Genomic DNA, 16,719 nt, shown 5'->3' with positions numbered 1-16,719 from the left:
GGCTAAGGGATACTGTGACAGCTGAACACAGTCCCAACAGCAGCACTTCAGATCCGAAATTCCATTTCAAAGGAGAAGGTTCCAGCTAGGAAAGCAACAGAATATCATTATTTACCCTTTAGTTACTTACAAATTATTAATCAACATGTTGGTTTTCCTTTCTGCCTATATCAGCTTTTACATAGTATTTCTTAAGCAAAAAACATGTTCTCTGTAGTCCACTTCTCTTTATAATACTAGGTATATAAAGGACCGTATAGGAAACAGCAAGGAAGAGACTTCATGTAACTAACTGAAGTGGTTCAAAGAAACTGCTTACCCACGGACATACAACAAATACTGTGAAGAAGTTGCTTCAGAACTATAATTTGACTAAAACCTGCATTTCTTGAAGCATGATTATCATAGTCTTTGCACATATTTTTAAGAACAAAGAACCAAAGCAATCCTTTGTTCTCAAGTTAGAGAGACTGCAACCCAAAATACCTTTACTTTCTCTCCTTGAATCCAAGAGAAAATAAAAAGGATTCTAGCAGCCTGAATTTAGACAGGAGAGAAATTGTTTCCTCTTTCTGCAAGCAGGAGAGGAGTAGTTGTGCTTCCTATAAAGGAAACTGAAATGCTTCTCTTTTCTCTTTAGAATTGTTTCAAACGCACAGGAATTAATAACTCTCGTTTTATTCTGAGCTTCCCTTTCCCTTCTCAAGCAATTATACATACAGAGAAATTATTTTAAATTAGAGAACCTAATAGAGTCACAGCCCAAATACTTCAGCTTCTCTTGCCTTTTTTTTTTTAGTATTTGAAAAATTTTTGGCAGCTATGTATTTGAACATAGCTAGTAAAAGAAAAACTCATCAGGAAGACTGGTTCTAGAAGATCAAACTTTCAGCAGAAAATATTTACAGTTTTCTTTTAACTTTTACTTGTAATTTATATGTGTAGTTTCATTTGCATTAAGCTAACAAGTTTCCTGATATGGAGGAGCCTTTGACTGGCTATGCCGTAGTCATGCAGGATTAGTCTGCCTAAATAAAAATAGTCTGTTCACCGTAAGTCTTACAATACTCATTTAAAGACTTGCCTACTACACTGGAAAATTTTTAAGGGGGGAAAAAGGGAATTTTTCAGTGCACTAACTACTTCACACTGTCTCCATGGGTGGACACCATCACTGCCATTTAAGAAGGCAGTAAGCCACTTACCAGAAGCAGTCTTACAGTGATTTATGAGTGTCTGAGCAGGCAGCTCCTGAAAGGTAGCTCAGAAGATCGAAGGTCCCAGCCCTGTTTTCTCTGTACCTACTTCTCCATAGACTTACGGAGTTGAGTCAAGTGAAGTCTCTTAATAGATCCTTTTGCTTGGCAGGAATCTAATCTAAAAATACAAGATTTTAATCTTCCTACATATTTATAGCATTCACTAGCCACTGTAATTATCTCAATATCATATTTAATAAAGGGTTCTTCATCCAAGGACTTAAAACTATATTTAACCATTAAGATGGCCCCACATCCCAGTGAGGAAGTGAGCAAGCTCTTACACAGAAGGAAGCTAAAGCACAAAGTCATAAAAAACTTTGCCAGGATTGGAACAGAAAATCTGTGGCACAGCCTGAAACAGACTTCCTGGCTCCCAGCCCTATGTCCCAACCGTAATAAATTCCTTCCTGTACATACACACACTCAGAGAGAAACTCCAGTAAATAGACTAAAAATGCTAAAATCCATTAAAATGATTGGATAAGTAATAACACTTAGGGCAAAGAAAATACTGTCCTGCCAGGGTTTGTCTTCACTGCAACAGATAGCACAAGTTCTTTTGCATAAACTTGCTTAACCGAAGTGAGAACAAATGCCTGTACTGTGACATAGTCATGCCTCTATAAGCAGTAACATTAGTTACGGAATAATAGAGTTACATACAGTATTTTCTGCATCTGACAACTTCATTTAACAATGCATACTCTGGCTTTGGGAGCACTGTAAGAATTTATTACAACATTATTAATGTTGAAGTTGTTTTTTTCTGCTAAAGTAAGAGCTTTTAGTAGTAGCATCAGTGCCAGGCTAAATGCAGTACATAAGACAAGTTCAAAATGCATTTCACCTTTGACTATAACTTCTGTTTGAGTCCAGCACTGAAGAGTAGGGTAACACCAGAGGAACACTGGCCAAAACAACTCCAAAGGCCTGGGAAGCCTTCCTATACTTTACTTCAGTGAAATATTTCTTTACCACTCAACTTGGACTTCTTAAGGAATCCTGCCTGTGTCCTCAATGAGAGCAAGTATCCAACTCTATGACATCTAGGGGTAGGAGGAGGCAGCAGTTGTTGGTGGCAGAGTATCCTACAGCTGCTCTACTAGCACACTGCTAGGGTTATAAGGACTTTTCCTCTGACACCCAGTTCAACGCTGGAATAGGTTTGCCTCACAAATCCAAGATTGCTCAAGGGTGTAAAGAGTCCTAAATATCTAAACTTCGGTATCCAAACTCATATAAGCAGAGTTAAGTAGTAACCGACTAACGAAGTGTACAAAATCTGTTCACTGATGAAGCGAGAGATGATTTCAAGCATCTCATCAGCTCTTAGCTTTAAGGAGCCCATGCTCACTCTGCCTTCGATGCTTCTTCAAGAGCCACAGGAAGCCTGTGGTGGAAATGCAGTCTTTGCTCATCTAGCACTAGCAACAAATGACAGGTCCTAACTCATTCCCATCTCTGATGTAGAAAGGCAGACAGGACTTACACATGTATCTCCCTGCAGTGGCAGCATTGTTTCCTTTGGAGAAAAAAAACCCTCAGCATACAGGGCCCTCCCTGCAGCTGCTTCCTCCTGCCTAACCCCCCTCCCCATCCCAAAGGAAAATTTGCCCATGGTGAAGGAGCTTAAGCAAGGTCATTACCACATCAATTCTTCCTCCATAACAACTGATAAACACTTTTTTTATTTTTGAAAGCATTGGGGCTTACTGAAGGCTTTTCTGAATCTAACAGCACAGAGCCCAACATCTTGAAACATGACCCAACTTTTCTGATAAAGAAAGAGCTTTTAGTAGTAGCATCAGTGCCAGGCTAAATGCAGTACGCGAGACAAGTTCAAAATACATTTCACCTTTGGCTATAACTTCTGTCTGAGTCCAGCACTGAAGAGTAGGGTAACACCAGAGGAAGATACAACACATGTGATGCGTGCGATGAAGTTTCCTCCCTGCTTGCTCTGGAGCCCGGCCAGAAGGGAGGCTGCTCTTGACTCCCGCAGCTCCTGGTGCGCTAATGCAGGTTCTTCAGCTTGGAGAAGCTCACACAAATTAAAACACTGCTTGGTAACAATCAGCCACATCTAAATTAAGAAAATGGGTACGCAATTCACCTTTGCCATTCACACTTTTACACCAAAATGACTCAGACTGCCGGCTCAATCATATACCTCCTCACTGAAACACGATATGAAGTAAAAACCTGCCAACTCAGGGTTTTCAAATTTTCTTCCACAGGTGGAGATGCTATTTCCCTGCAGCTGAATGCTATTTCTGGAAGTATACAAATGTCAGTTAGTTCTTCAATTAGTGCAAAGTGTATATACTGGTTTGCAACAAAAAGGTGCAGGGGCAAGAGAAAGTCCCAAAGACAACAGAAGCACATACCCAAGCCCCTAAAATACAGCTCAGTAGTGCCCATGTTCGTAACAGGAGCAACGATGTGGGCCACAGCATGGCAGCGGCTCTGACAGATGAACTGAAGGCTGAGGATGCACTTTCACTATTGCTCTAAAGCACATTTACCATGGCAAAATGGACAGTGCCCCAGGTCAGACATCCCCACCCTGTCTCTGTGCACCCACACCTTTGCCCAAACGGAAAATCAACTACTAATAAGTAAGAGACACATACGCATTTCCATTAGTTTCTCTCTCTAAATGAGAATTATTGCTTGAGGTTTTGACATGTGACGTCAAATTTCTGTACTTCAGGGGTTTTCATTCCAGTAACTGAGCCTGCCCCACACAGTTTTCCTGTGCAAACAAAGCTGGAGCAGGAAAACTAAGCTCAGAGTTCCCACAGCCCGATGCTCTCGCAGAAGTCCCCTTTCACCATGCAAGGCTGCTGAGAATAGAAACAAAATTTAACCACATGTGACAACTGCTTTTGTGAGGAAAGCCAGGTAAGGCAACTTTATGCTAAGGTACAAGCTAAGTTGGACGTACAAGAGACTCTGCCAAGCTCACATTTTCATTTCTTGCTTAGAAGTGGAAAATGCACTATGCTTTACAGCTCCAAAAATAGTCAAAAAGGTTTCTCGTGGTTATAGCCTACTGAAGTGAAACTGCTTGATTTCACCTCAAAATCAAGGTGAAAGCATTTCACAGAAGAAACATAGAGAAAACTTGAAATAAAATAAGCAAGACCCATTTTTGCATGTTCCTGAATTTTGTCTGACATATCTTACATTAAGAAACTATGCCAAAACCCCTGTGAAGTGCTATTATTTACTCTTCTTTACAGCAAGACTAGAAAGGTTTTGCCCAGAGCCTTGCTCAAGTACAACTGATTAAAAACTAGTTCAAAAGAACCATGCCACCCAGCCAGATATTAAGAGATTTGTTATTCTAAGACTTAGAAATAGACTGGTTTTGATGCCAGAAGTGAGTCTATCCAAGCTGTTGTTAAATAAATGAGTCTGTCTAAACTGAGATTTATCTCATATCTGCCCCTAAAGGCAAAAAGAGCTGCGCTTTTTTATATTTACTTAACAATTTAATTAGTTACAACATGTTTTCATTTCATTAATCAGTGACTAATGTGAGTATTTTGTGCATATGTGGTAACTGGCCCCCTTTAAATTTTCAGAAACGATTGCATGGCACAGGATTTATTTTAGTATATTAATTCTCTGATCACATATTGAAAAAAATGCTTTCTGTACCACAGAATTTTTAAAAAAGAAGCTTTTTGGTAAAAAGAACCACCTTTCTGACTAGAAATAGAACTTGGGATATGGTTTTTAATATGGAACAAATTAAAAATTTTTCCTCCCACTGCAACATATCTCAGTCCTAGGAACATCCAAGAGCAACCAGAGGTTCATAATATTTATGCCTCTCAGTAATTATTTGGTGAAATTATTGAATTACTTATCAATGTTATTTGTCCCTCCTGAGGTTTGTACTGGTGTACTGAGGGAATCAAGACAGAACTACTCAGCTGATTTCTGGTAATTAACGTGTTAGCTATCACAAGCAAAGATACCTATCAAAAATGTAACGTTAATTCAGTCCTACATAAAATACAAAATCCTACAATTACTACGATCTCCAAAAAATCCCCAGGGATTTTAAGGTGCGAGAGTTATTCAGACACTGAAAAGTCTTCTCATAAGTGAAGAAAAAAAGATTTTGCAACAAAGCTTTTGGACTCCAGCCCCGTTGACAAAGGACCTTTCAGGGAGTGCAGAAAGAGTTAACAGGAGGCTGCAGCTGCAGCAGCAGCACTCTGCTGGTGACCATTTGCACGCCTGCAAGGTACAGTCCCAGCAGACACATTATCAGATTAGGGGAAAGCAAACAAACTGAATTGAAACCATTCTTCAGAGAGTCCGACCTCTTCTTCCTGTGATGTCATGTTACAAATTGCCTGAGCTCTTTCCTCTCCTCTCCAGAAGGAGCCGGGCTGGCGAGAGGCTGCTAGGGCGCAGGACGCCAGGGCTGTGCTCTACAGGAACAAACACGCTCTGGAATTTCATTTTCTGCCCTCGCAAGCAGCTTCAGCTTGCTTCCCGCCCCGTGGGGCCAGCCAGCGAGCCAGCGCTCGCTCCGAGGAGCCGAAAAGCTCGTTTTACAGAAAGAAGGCTGAGGGAGAAACGCAAGTGCCGACACTTCACGGCGCTCAGGAAAGCGTTTTCTAAAGCATATGTTCCCCGCACATTTGGATGGACGAGACTTCGCCACCACGACCTGCACCCAAGAACAAGGCAGAAAGTTCTACAACGGCTTCATCAAATCGAGGGGGAAAATGGAACTGAGCAAGCTTTGGGATGACCTCATCTGCCACAAATGATACGTTTTTTGACTTTCGAAGACCGGCTATGTGATTACAAATAGCACTTGGAAGAGAAGAGTGACCTCCTGGTGATTACTGCTGGCTATGTACACCCCTGCTACAGAGCTTGTGTTTCTTCTCTGAAGGCTTACAGTGCAACAAACTTACCAGAGCACACAGTTCTTCTGGAATTCAAAAAAAAGTTGCAATAAAAATACCAGAGAAACCTCCAAATCACAGGACTTTTAAATATACCATTATAATGGTAAGCTCTAATTGTTCCACTGAGGACTCCTTTAAATATACTTTATATGGGTGTATCTTTAGTATGGTGTTTGTTCTTGGCCTCATAGCAAACTGTGTTGCTATCTACATTTTTACCTGTACATTAAAAGTGCAAAATGAGACTACAACTTACATGCTTAATTTAGCAATATCAGATCTGCTTTTTGTGTTTACACTACCCTTCAGGATTTATTACTTTGTAGCAAGAAACTGGCCATTTGGAGACATTCTTTGCAAGATTTCTGTCACCCTCTTTTACACAAATATGTATGGGAGCATTTTATTTCTGACTTGCATAAGCGTAGATCGATTTTTAGCTATAGTACACCCCTTTCGATCTAAGACTCTCCGAACCAAAAGGAATGCAAAAATTGTCTGCGCTGCAGTGTGGATAACCGTGTTAGCGGGCAGCACACCAGCAAGCTTTTTTCAGTCTACAAACCGCCGTAATAATACTGAACAAAGAACGTGTTTTGAAAACTTTTCAGAGGACACATGGAAAACCTACCTATCCCGGATTGTTATCTTCATTGAAATAGTTGGGTTTTTTATTCCACTCATCTTGAACGTGACCTGCTCTACTATGGTCTTACGGACTTTGAATAAACCGCTTACATTAAGTCGGAATAAATTAAGCAAGAAAAAGGTACTCAAAATGATTTTTGTCCATTTGGTGATATTCTGTTTCTGCTTTGTGCCTTATAATGTTACCTTAATACTTTACTCCCTTATGAGAACACAGACCTGGATTAATTGTTCAGTGGTAACTGCAGTCAGGGCTATGTACCCCGTCACTCTGTGCATTGCCGTTTCAAACTGCTGTTTTGACCCTATAGTCTACTACTTTACATCAGATACAATTCAAAATTCGATAAAAAAGAACAGGTCCACTAGACCACGGGACATCAGATTCTCTGAAAGGCCAGTTTCAGAAAACTTCATTCAACACAGCCTTCAGACTATAAAAATGAAAATATTTGACAGTGACTCTACAATATAAACTGTATTAAAAGACTACTGGGACTAAACTGGAATTAGAAGCCTGCACATATCTTCAGCTGTGGAAATATATTCTGATATGTAAATATTATGCTTCCTTCACATCAGAAAAGTTTATGATAAGACTGTAAAAGTGTTAAGCATAATAGTACACAGAAAAAGTATTTTAAGAATTCATGTCAAATGTCTGTTCTGACAGGTTATATGTTAGAAATGAACTTTTGGGTTCAGATTAGGTTAACCAAAGTCCAAAGACTGTCTGTCAAGTCAAATACAAACAAAAGTAAGTGGGTTTTTTTTCTGAAGTTAAAGTAATTGCTCATTTTTAATAATGATACCTGTTTCCAAGTTACTGAGAACGGGAATGAAACTACCCAGTTTACACTGCAGGATCCACTTGCTGAGGAAAACAGCACCATATTGATCATATCACTTCAGCTACCGTGCGTGCTCTGGAGTTTCCTCTTCTCTACCTTACTCCTCCCTCCTGTCTTTCTCCCAGCGCCTTCCTTCTTAAGGACCATTACGTTCATAGGAGGCTTCGATCAATGGGCTACAAGAACTTAGTTCCTCCCAAGTTTATCTGATAAAATATATGCTCTCTCTACAAGCCTGGCCCCCATAAAGCAATTAAATCTTCTGGTAGTTTAGGGCATCTGGAAACAACTCAGATAAACTGGTTTTTCTTCTCACCTCTGTCTCAGATGTCTGTGTAATTATAATAAAATAACCTCTCTTGACTGAAGTTAGTGTTTTAGGTACAGTAGTACCACTTTATTAAACTCTTTTGTGTGAAGTTCTTCAACTCAACATGATAACATCCTCTAAATAAGGTAATTCAATCTCAAAGTAGTAGTTTCTTAGAAAAACAGGAGCTTTGTTAACTAGAAATGAGCATGTGCATCAACACAAATATTTCTTCTAGGAAACTATCTGGTGTCCCATAAAGAAATTCAAGACGCAGTAATTTTTAGAGTGAAACTTCCTCTCAACCTTTGTGGCCTAGAAATATTTTTATCATGAGCATTTAAAATTTCAAATGCTATTTTCTTGCAAACTTTATAAAGTATAAAAATAAATTACCTGGGGCTACATGTTGGCAAAATTAATTGAGATACTTTGAGAAGTCAAAGCCATGGAAAAGGAGAAATCTACGTATATTACTGTTACAAACAGGAATATATAGACAAACGTGCTTTAAAACATCCTGCTATGTATGTTTCCCAGCTATTAGAACACTGTATATATTTTCCTCAAAATTAATTTAACATTTCTGTAAAATTAAATAAATATTTAAAAGGTAAAAGCAAGTAGTGTTGGTTTTTCCTCCCCCCAAAAAATGAAGTCAAGAATAAGAAGTGAGTTAAAATGAATTTGCACTTTAGATTTAGACTAGAAAATTCTGTACATTTTCCACATGCCACTGACAAATCCAAAGTTCAAAAGCCAGATATACACTCAGATCTCAATGCATCTCTCTCTAAAGAGCCCATTTAATATTACGCTCCCTCCAAAGGCTTTGGGACTAAAGCCCTTAATGTCACTGCTGGGCTATGTTTCTAGGCTACTAGTCTCCCTGAGCCTGGCAAAGCTGTTAGTCGGTTGACTGACAACTTGTTCAGCAAGGCCTCTGCATTACAGCAGCGAGCACCCTGGAGCCTCACCCTAGTAAAGAGAAGCTGCTCTTTCTGAGATTACAAAACTGCAGGGGGAAAAAAAAAAAAAAAAATCACTGACTTAAAAGCAGAACAAGCAGATCAAGTCGCATGTATGGGTAGTCCCCTTTAAACCACACTTTCCTTGGTGTATTAGCTCAAAGAGCCTGGGGAAACGTGAAGAGTAGCTCTTTCTGCCTTGCACTCACTCTCCAGGGCAGTAGCTTCTCCTTTTTGCTATGGCATAATGCAACACAGTACAATTGCTTGATATCTTGAAACTGTTTGAGGAAGCTTTGTATTTTTTTATTATTAAACATAGTTGACTCTTTCCACGAGGAGGAAACAAACAAGCAAAAAGAATACAATCAAAAAAGCAGCATCTGTAATTTAGAGAATCTGACCATTATTTGAGAAATTCCTGATCTGATTCAGGGGAAGTGAACCTGTACCTCCCACAGTAAGCTGATATAAAGCCAAGCTACGAGCTATTCAGGACTGGATGAGGTTTTCTCCACCTTTTCCAGTTCTGCAACAAGATTATCCTGGACAGCTGTGGATGGAGCAATGTACGTTCCTGAACAGCTGCACTCCTTCCCTCTGCTCCTCCCTTTGTGACCAACTCTTCTGTGTCTCTGGTAAGAGCTTATGCTAAAATTTAAATCTACATGAGGAGTTACACTCCTAAGTCATGCCTAGGAATCTCAAATAAAAAAGGCTTATATTGTCAGAACTCTTGAGCATCTGAATGTGCTGCATCCAGTACTTCCTAAAAGTACATTATTTTTCACTTGTATGCCTATGCAGGCATGGGTACGAGTTCAGTTTCAGGATCAAAACTTACAAATTTGTAGTCTGGTTTCTTCATCTACAGAGTGCAGATATTGCACACTTACCATAAAAATAAAAGCAGTGAAAATTTAGCTGATTCCAAGCATTTCTTTGATCTAAACCAAGGCAGGCAGCCGTTGATAACTAGATAATTAACCAGCAGTTTCAAAAGACAAGGAAAAAGAAACAAACTTTTTATCAACACCTCTGATTTACCTCAACATGTCATTACTTAAAAAGCAAAATATTTCCCATTTCACACTTTCTATATTCAGCTTGAAATTTTAATTTCTGCCTTTCTCAGGAACAGAATGCAAGTCAAAGTTTGTTTCACTCAGTATGTATGTCTTTGACATTTAAAGAAATACCAATACTAAGTCAAATACATCTTTTTAAGCACTTTTAGATGAAAAATATAAAAAACCCCATAGACGATACCTCAGGCATGTAAGAAATCAACCTCCAAACTTTTATTTCTAAGAAAGTAACCTCAGTCATAGAAATGCAAAGATTGGAAAAAAGCTCACAAGATCAGGTACAAGATATGAATGGCTATACTGGATTAGACCCCAAACATTCAGCTAATCTACAATCCTGTCTCCAACAGTGGCCGAGGCTGGATGCCTGGGGAAGAAGATATCAGTAGGAGAGGCATAACACAAGGCTTTCTCCCATCCAGGTGCTGTCCTACTTCACCAGTTGCATCTCAGGACTTTCTGGGTCAGATTGTGTTTGTGTGTTCAGCAACACTAAAAATTTATCTTCTGTGAGCTTGTCCTGTCTCCCTCTGAATTCATGTAAACTTTTTAACATTCACAGCATTCTGCAGTAAAAAGTTCATATTGTGTGTGAGTGTGAGTGTAGCGGAAACAAAACTAAAAAAAACAAACCTTCTGTTTCAAATTCATTTGTTTCATTACTGCCTCATTTCTTCTGGAAGAGGCAAGGAGCATTTGATTGCCATTCAGCCTTTGCATATCACTCCTGATTATACAGTCTTCCATAATCTCTTGCAAATGAGAAAGTGATTTTCATTTGTAATTTCAACCAGCATCATTGCCAAAAATGAGATTTTCAGAATTACATGAACTCAGTTAAAATTACAGCGAGGTTCACTTTGAGACGGTTAATTTTGAAAACCCCACTTGAGCATAGCATCCTCTAGCATTATTTATTCTTCCAAGTTATTTTCTAGGAGTTTTATAAATGAAGAGCGATTTGTTCATACTTTTCCAGAACTAAATGTAGTATTATAAGGTGCCTGCACCTGGGCAGACCTGTAAATCCTGACAAGTTCCCATTTTTGCTAGACTATTATCATTTATACCTCAGGGTTACTGGCATTTGAGCATCACTGACAAAATGAAGGAGGATACATTTCAAAAGCTAAGGCAAAATGTAAATCAGAATGATTCTAAATCTAGAAGTTGTAAATGCCTGGACTGCATCTGTTATCCAATTACAGTGCTGAAAAAATTGTATAAATACAACTGACAATCACTGAATTAGCACGTTTTCAGAATGTACTCAATAGAGCTCATTAAAGATGAATGCAAATTCAGAAAGCCACACTTGCACAGTCTAATACTTCTGCAAGAAGTTGGATGAAGAAGTTTGTTCTAATCCTCTAATTCTGCTTTGACACTGAAGCCTTTCATATTTATCACCTCTCTCCATCCAGTTCCTGTTATACAACTGCTTATAAAGCAAGCCCAATTTTTCCCTGTAAGGAAACTTAACTTACCACAGAATTAAAACAAGCAAAAAGAATGCTGCACACATCATTTGATCTTCTACGAAACTTGCCATTTTGTTGGAAAACTAAAAATTCCAGAACTGACAATTTAGATTTAAAATTATTTTTACTATTTAACAGTCTGTCCACTCTAGTTATTACAAAACTAAATGCTGTCCTGCACTAAGAAGGAGTAAGTTTTCTACAGTTTAAACATGAGAATCAAACCATAAGCAATGATAAAGGCAAGCCTCTAACAAGAAGTTCCTACCTCTTTATGAAGAGATAAAAGAATACTTTTCCACACACATAGCTTTAAGATTTGCTCTAACTCCACCTTTTTTAAACAGTGATTTGCTGCCTTAAAGAAAAAAATTCTTAAATAGCAATGTTAGTAACAGGAGGCACTCGAAATTAATGCCATTATCTTGGGAATAATATTAAGTCTATCTCACATGAAAACAACTGTGGCTATGTTAACTCTTCTGCTTTTCAGATGAATTCTGCAAAAATTGATGCTTTATGAAAGGAAGTAAATTGTACACAGTAGTTGCAAGCCTTCAACCTTCTGTAAAATTATGCAACATTAGATCTACTCATTTTTGGAAGTTTGTCCTGGTAAGCACTTTCTAAAAGCAACTCTTAATGTAAAAAACCTGACGACACTCCTGGTCACTAAGGAGCGATACAGGATTACAAAAAATTTACTATTCATCACAGCATCAAGAACTTGATTAAAGTTGGAGACACCTATAATAAAACTTTGATGCTTTTATGAAGTAATGAAAAAACGACCCACAGCATTGCAGATATTTCTTAATGGAGATATTTGTTAAGTACATAGCAAAACAATGCAAAAAAACAAGACAATACAGATGGTGAAGCAAGTACCAAAATATCTGCGTTTTCAGCCCTAACAAAAATATCTTTCATTAATGAAACCAAATCTGAAAACTCTTGGTCTATTTGTTTACTGAAGTTATTTAACATTTTTTAACATGTGAAAGAAACTTTACTATATGTACTGCATACTCACATTGTGTTTCACATGTTCCTGTGGGCGGGTAAGCGCAAAAAAACCCCAACCAGCAGCTATTTCTGTCCAGATAAGATCTGCGAGTTCCTCTGAGCCGCTGGAAGGTGCAACAGGCGCAGACAGAGCATGCCAAGCACAAGCTCTGTTCTGGGCAGGCTAACTTCTGAACGGGAAGGACAGGGTGATGACAGTTCAGGTACTTACCCAAGCCAAGTTCAGACTAGGTACAGTCTAACTGGGCAAGCCTGAAGTCTCTGTTTAGGGGTTCAGGAGAACACCATGCACACAGGTCCAGACGTTAGTGGCACAGCACTCAGTTGTACCATAGGCACTTACCAGCCCGCAACTGACCCATTCTGACAAGCAAACCCAACCCAAATGAAGAGCTTGAACAAAACCTAGAGGGATTACCTTTCTGAAGGAGAGTGAACACTATGCCTACTCAACAGTTGTAAACAGAGGTATCCTCATCCCTGACATGGACTTTTTATTACTGGAAAGTAAGGCATACTCTCAGTGATACAAATGTATAACTGAAATACCATACATTTATACAGTATAAAAAAAGGCAGAAAAGCACTTATTTGGCCTACAAAAAAAAAAAAAAAAAACACACACAACAAACCTCCCACAAAACCTATACATTTATGCATGCAATAACTTAAAAGAAAATGTAGCAAGCAGAGACAAATACCCACAACCAATGACATGTAATTTGGCAGTTTGAGTTTGACAAGATACTGTTACCTCCTTAAGAGCTTGAAAATTGAGCATATAGCTGAAAAGAACCTCCATGTTAGAATGTTTGTTTGGCACCAACTTTGCTTCCTAACAGAAGATAATTCTATCTTCCGTAGAAAAATTAGCTATGGAATGGCTCAAATAACACAGCAATAAGGCTAGAAAGTGCAATACAAGCTTCTGACAGTTATTCACGACTGTGGCTCAGATAAAAATAAGCGAGACCAAAACCACCAAAAAAACCCCAAAACAAAACAAAACTTCACTCTACCCATTTCACCGGTTTTGTTTCACTACAAAGATTTAGAAAACTACGAAGTTACAGAGCATAATCTCATCCAAGGAAGTAGCAGCAGGGATATGGCCTCAGAATTTAACCCAACCATTATCTACTTTTGTATTTAAGGAGACAGTCGCATCAAATTTGCCCGAACTCAGCAAGATTTTACAAAATTAAAGAACTGCAAGAATATCTCTCTGAATTCTAATATATTTTTTCTCATGGGCAACCTTTAAACATTTCTTCAAAGTACTTGCAATGCAGATATTGCAATGCTGCAGGATGAAAAGCTGAAGTTCAAACAACAGAGTAGGACTCAAATGAAAGTCCCACAGCCATGGTATGATCACCAAAAAATTGGACAATATAAAAAAAACCTTGAAAAGCAAGGATTCCCAGAAAACTATTTCACCATTTTTTGTTAAAATGTTACTAATAATCAGGGCAACCTTAAGGAAAAAAAAACCTAAAACAATAGTATATCGTGTTAACCAAGTGTTACTTGGTTAACTAACTCTGTACTTGGAACCAGCATAAAAACACAGGCAAGATACCTTCATACTTCACCAACAGAGCTGCAAGTTCCACTGAGCACAGGCTATAAAACCCTATCACAGCTGTAAATCTATAGCCAGAGAGATTATGACATATCCTCTGCTTCTGTAGCCACACTGCTAACAGCAGACGCCCTCCACATGAACAGAAACTGCAGCTGTGACTATAGGTGAGATATATAGCACAAGTAGCCACCTAAAACAAAACTAGGCATAATTAAATACTTACCTCATGCTAATGTCCCCATAATGCTGAAAGGAAGGGGCAAACACAGTTATGAAAACTAATATTAAGCATATGATTCACTTCTACTAACCTTAACAGACAAACATTTTACATCTAGTTGAGGTTTGTCATTGAGACAGATTTTCTCTACACTCAGTGGAAAGAGGTACCTTCAGAAAGTGAATAATTCCATTATAAAATACATGTTTAAGACAAATAGAATGAATTGCTTTCTGGAAGGGCAGCTCTGTCACAAATACAGAGGGAGCCTAAATACCTAAGTTACAGAAGTCTTAACAATGTAGGACTCATATCCCTCTAATAAGAGAAACTCTATACTTTAAAGCAGTAGATGAAGGAGAAAAACGTAAATCCTTAATCAAGCATGGCATCAATGTTTCACAGAATGAAAACTCCACATAGTTGCTGTCTCTTAGGTAATCCCTTTGGTCATGTTTGTACTTGAATCAAAACAGCATCTTAAAGGTTGGGCTGACTTGGTATACCTGCCACAGATAAATCCATTAATTCTGTGCTAACGTAACCAATATCTTACAACCCTAGTGGGTGTTTTGTACATTTGTTGAGCGCCTACCAAGGAGTGAACACATTGCTAACACAGAAAAAAGCAGGAAACACAGGACCTTGACTCTATGTGTTCTGGTTACTCTTCCAGTAGCCTGAAGGATTTGCTCGGATGGTAACACCCAAGCATGAATAACAGCTTGAGTCATCTTCACGATAAATAGGAGTGGCAGGGAAGATTTTCAAAGTGATGGTGCAGACAGTGAAGACTATCATTTGGTATTCTTCCTGGTTTTTCAATTTGCCTTCAGCTGCTCAGGCAGATAAAAGTTTCAAGCCTCAAAAAGCACAGCACAATTTCTATAAAAGGAAACTCTTCTGGAGTACTAGAAAGGCATGGGAGAAACACTCTTACATATTTTATTTATGCATTTATTAAAAAGTATGTGTGCATATATGTGCTCAAACTAAAAAAGCATATAAACATATATATATGATATTATATGGTATATTTACAAATGCCCAGAAAGCAACCATCCTACAGACTTCTAAGAACGTACCTTGTATGATAAAGGCAAAATCATAGGCGGCTTTCCAGCCACAGCTGTGACAACTGAAGTGTCAGAGCTAATTCATTACCTTAAAAAAAAAAAAAAAAGCACATACAGCAGAACCAGTATGATCCTTTAGCACTATCACGCCAAGCAGCAGTGGTGGCAGTGACCTCTCTCTCATCGCACATGCTTCTAGAACACACTCATGATGCAAGCAAAAATATATTTAGTACGTACAAACAGAAAACCTCAAATCAATTTTCAGTTCCTTTTTTAAGGTTAAAGCAGCACCCTTATAACGTAACTTTTTCGAAAAGAGCATGGTAAGCACGTGAAATGGCATAATTTGGTGACCTTTAGCACACTTCTTCCCCTCTAAGAAAAACCCTATAAAATTCCACATTTGAAATCATTGTCCATAGCAACCTCCTGAGACAGGGTGCCTAAAATCCAGACAATCACAGGAGGTGGGTGATGTCTGCAAGAGCAATCTGATGCCTGCAGTTCTTGAGGTGCCTGTCTTCACATCAGTGAAGTTCCCTAGGTGGTTCATATCCTTCCAGTGAGCGAATGTTGTCATTCTGGATAAGCCGAGGATTTTTTTGTGCCTAAGGCTGTCCCTCATTCACAAATTAGGTACTCCTGTATCTAAGGAAAGGCAAAATATAGTAGGCATGAAAGGAGTATGTCTGACAAACGCTAGCTTTCCTAAGAGAAACCAGCTGCTGTGCAGAAACATGTACGCCTCTTGGAGCCTAGAGGAGAGACTCCTGGAGCCCAGAGGAGAGAGTAAGAGAACACGTGATTCATTTGCCAGTGCTGAAGTCACTCATGTGGTTGAGCCCATGACTACGTCTGTAGTCGGTAACACAACGAGCCACGGCCTGTCCTAAGGCCTTGAGGGCAAGTGGCAAACCACAGCTTGCACTCACACAGCTAAACTTTCTCCACTTCCAATCCATACCAGCAGTTGAAAATAGTCCCTGAGCTGCACCATGCCCCAAATCTTGCCTAGGCATTGTCCAGAGGAGTGCTGACAAATGAGAAAACATGCCAGGGAACACGTTGCCAATGAAACACCACTGACGACTGTGGGGCGATACTCAAGCCTGAACTATTGTCCCTTTGAGGCCAGTAGTACAGACACAGCCCCAATACCTGGTCCTTGCTGCCTGGCCTTACTTGGCTGCCTATCAACAAGGTTTTAAAGGCATTCTTCTAATACAACAGTAAATGATTTGTCCAGTAACCTATTGTA

General features: G+C 39.0%; 2 protein-coding genes across 4 annotated transcripts in view; one reads left to right on the top strand and one right to left on the bottom strand.

Moving 5' to 3' along the window:
* The window catches only part of RB1 (RB transcriptional corepressor 1), an 83,040-nt gene that overhangs the window by 27,801 nt on the left and 38,520 nt on the right, over window positions 1–16,719 (bottom strand). The window lies entirely within an intron of this gene.
* On the top strand, window positions 5,672–8,630 carry LPAR6 (lysophosphatidic acid receptor 6). The gene is given in 2 exon segments (XM_074859665.1): window positions 5,672–7,179; window positions 7,182–8,630. Coding segments are annotated over 2 exon segments (915 nt in total). The 5' UTR covers window positions 5,672–6,302; the 3' UTR covers window positions 7,220–8,630.

This window comes from Strix uralensis, chromosome 2 (assembly GCF_047716275.1).
Source record: "Strix uralensis isolate ZFMK-TIS-50842 chromosome 2, bStrUra1, whole genome shotgun sequence".
NCBI lineage: Eukaryota > Metazoa > Chordata > Aves > Strigiformes > Strigidae > Strix > Strix uralensis.
The sequence above is the reverse complement of the archived record's forward strand: the minus strand, read 5'-3'. Positions and strand labels throughout refer to the sequence as shown.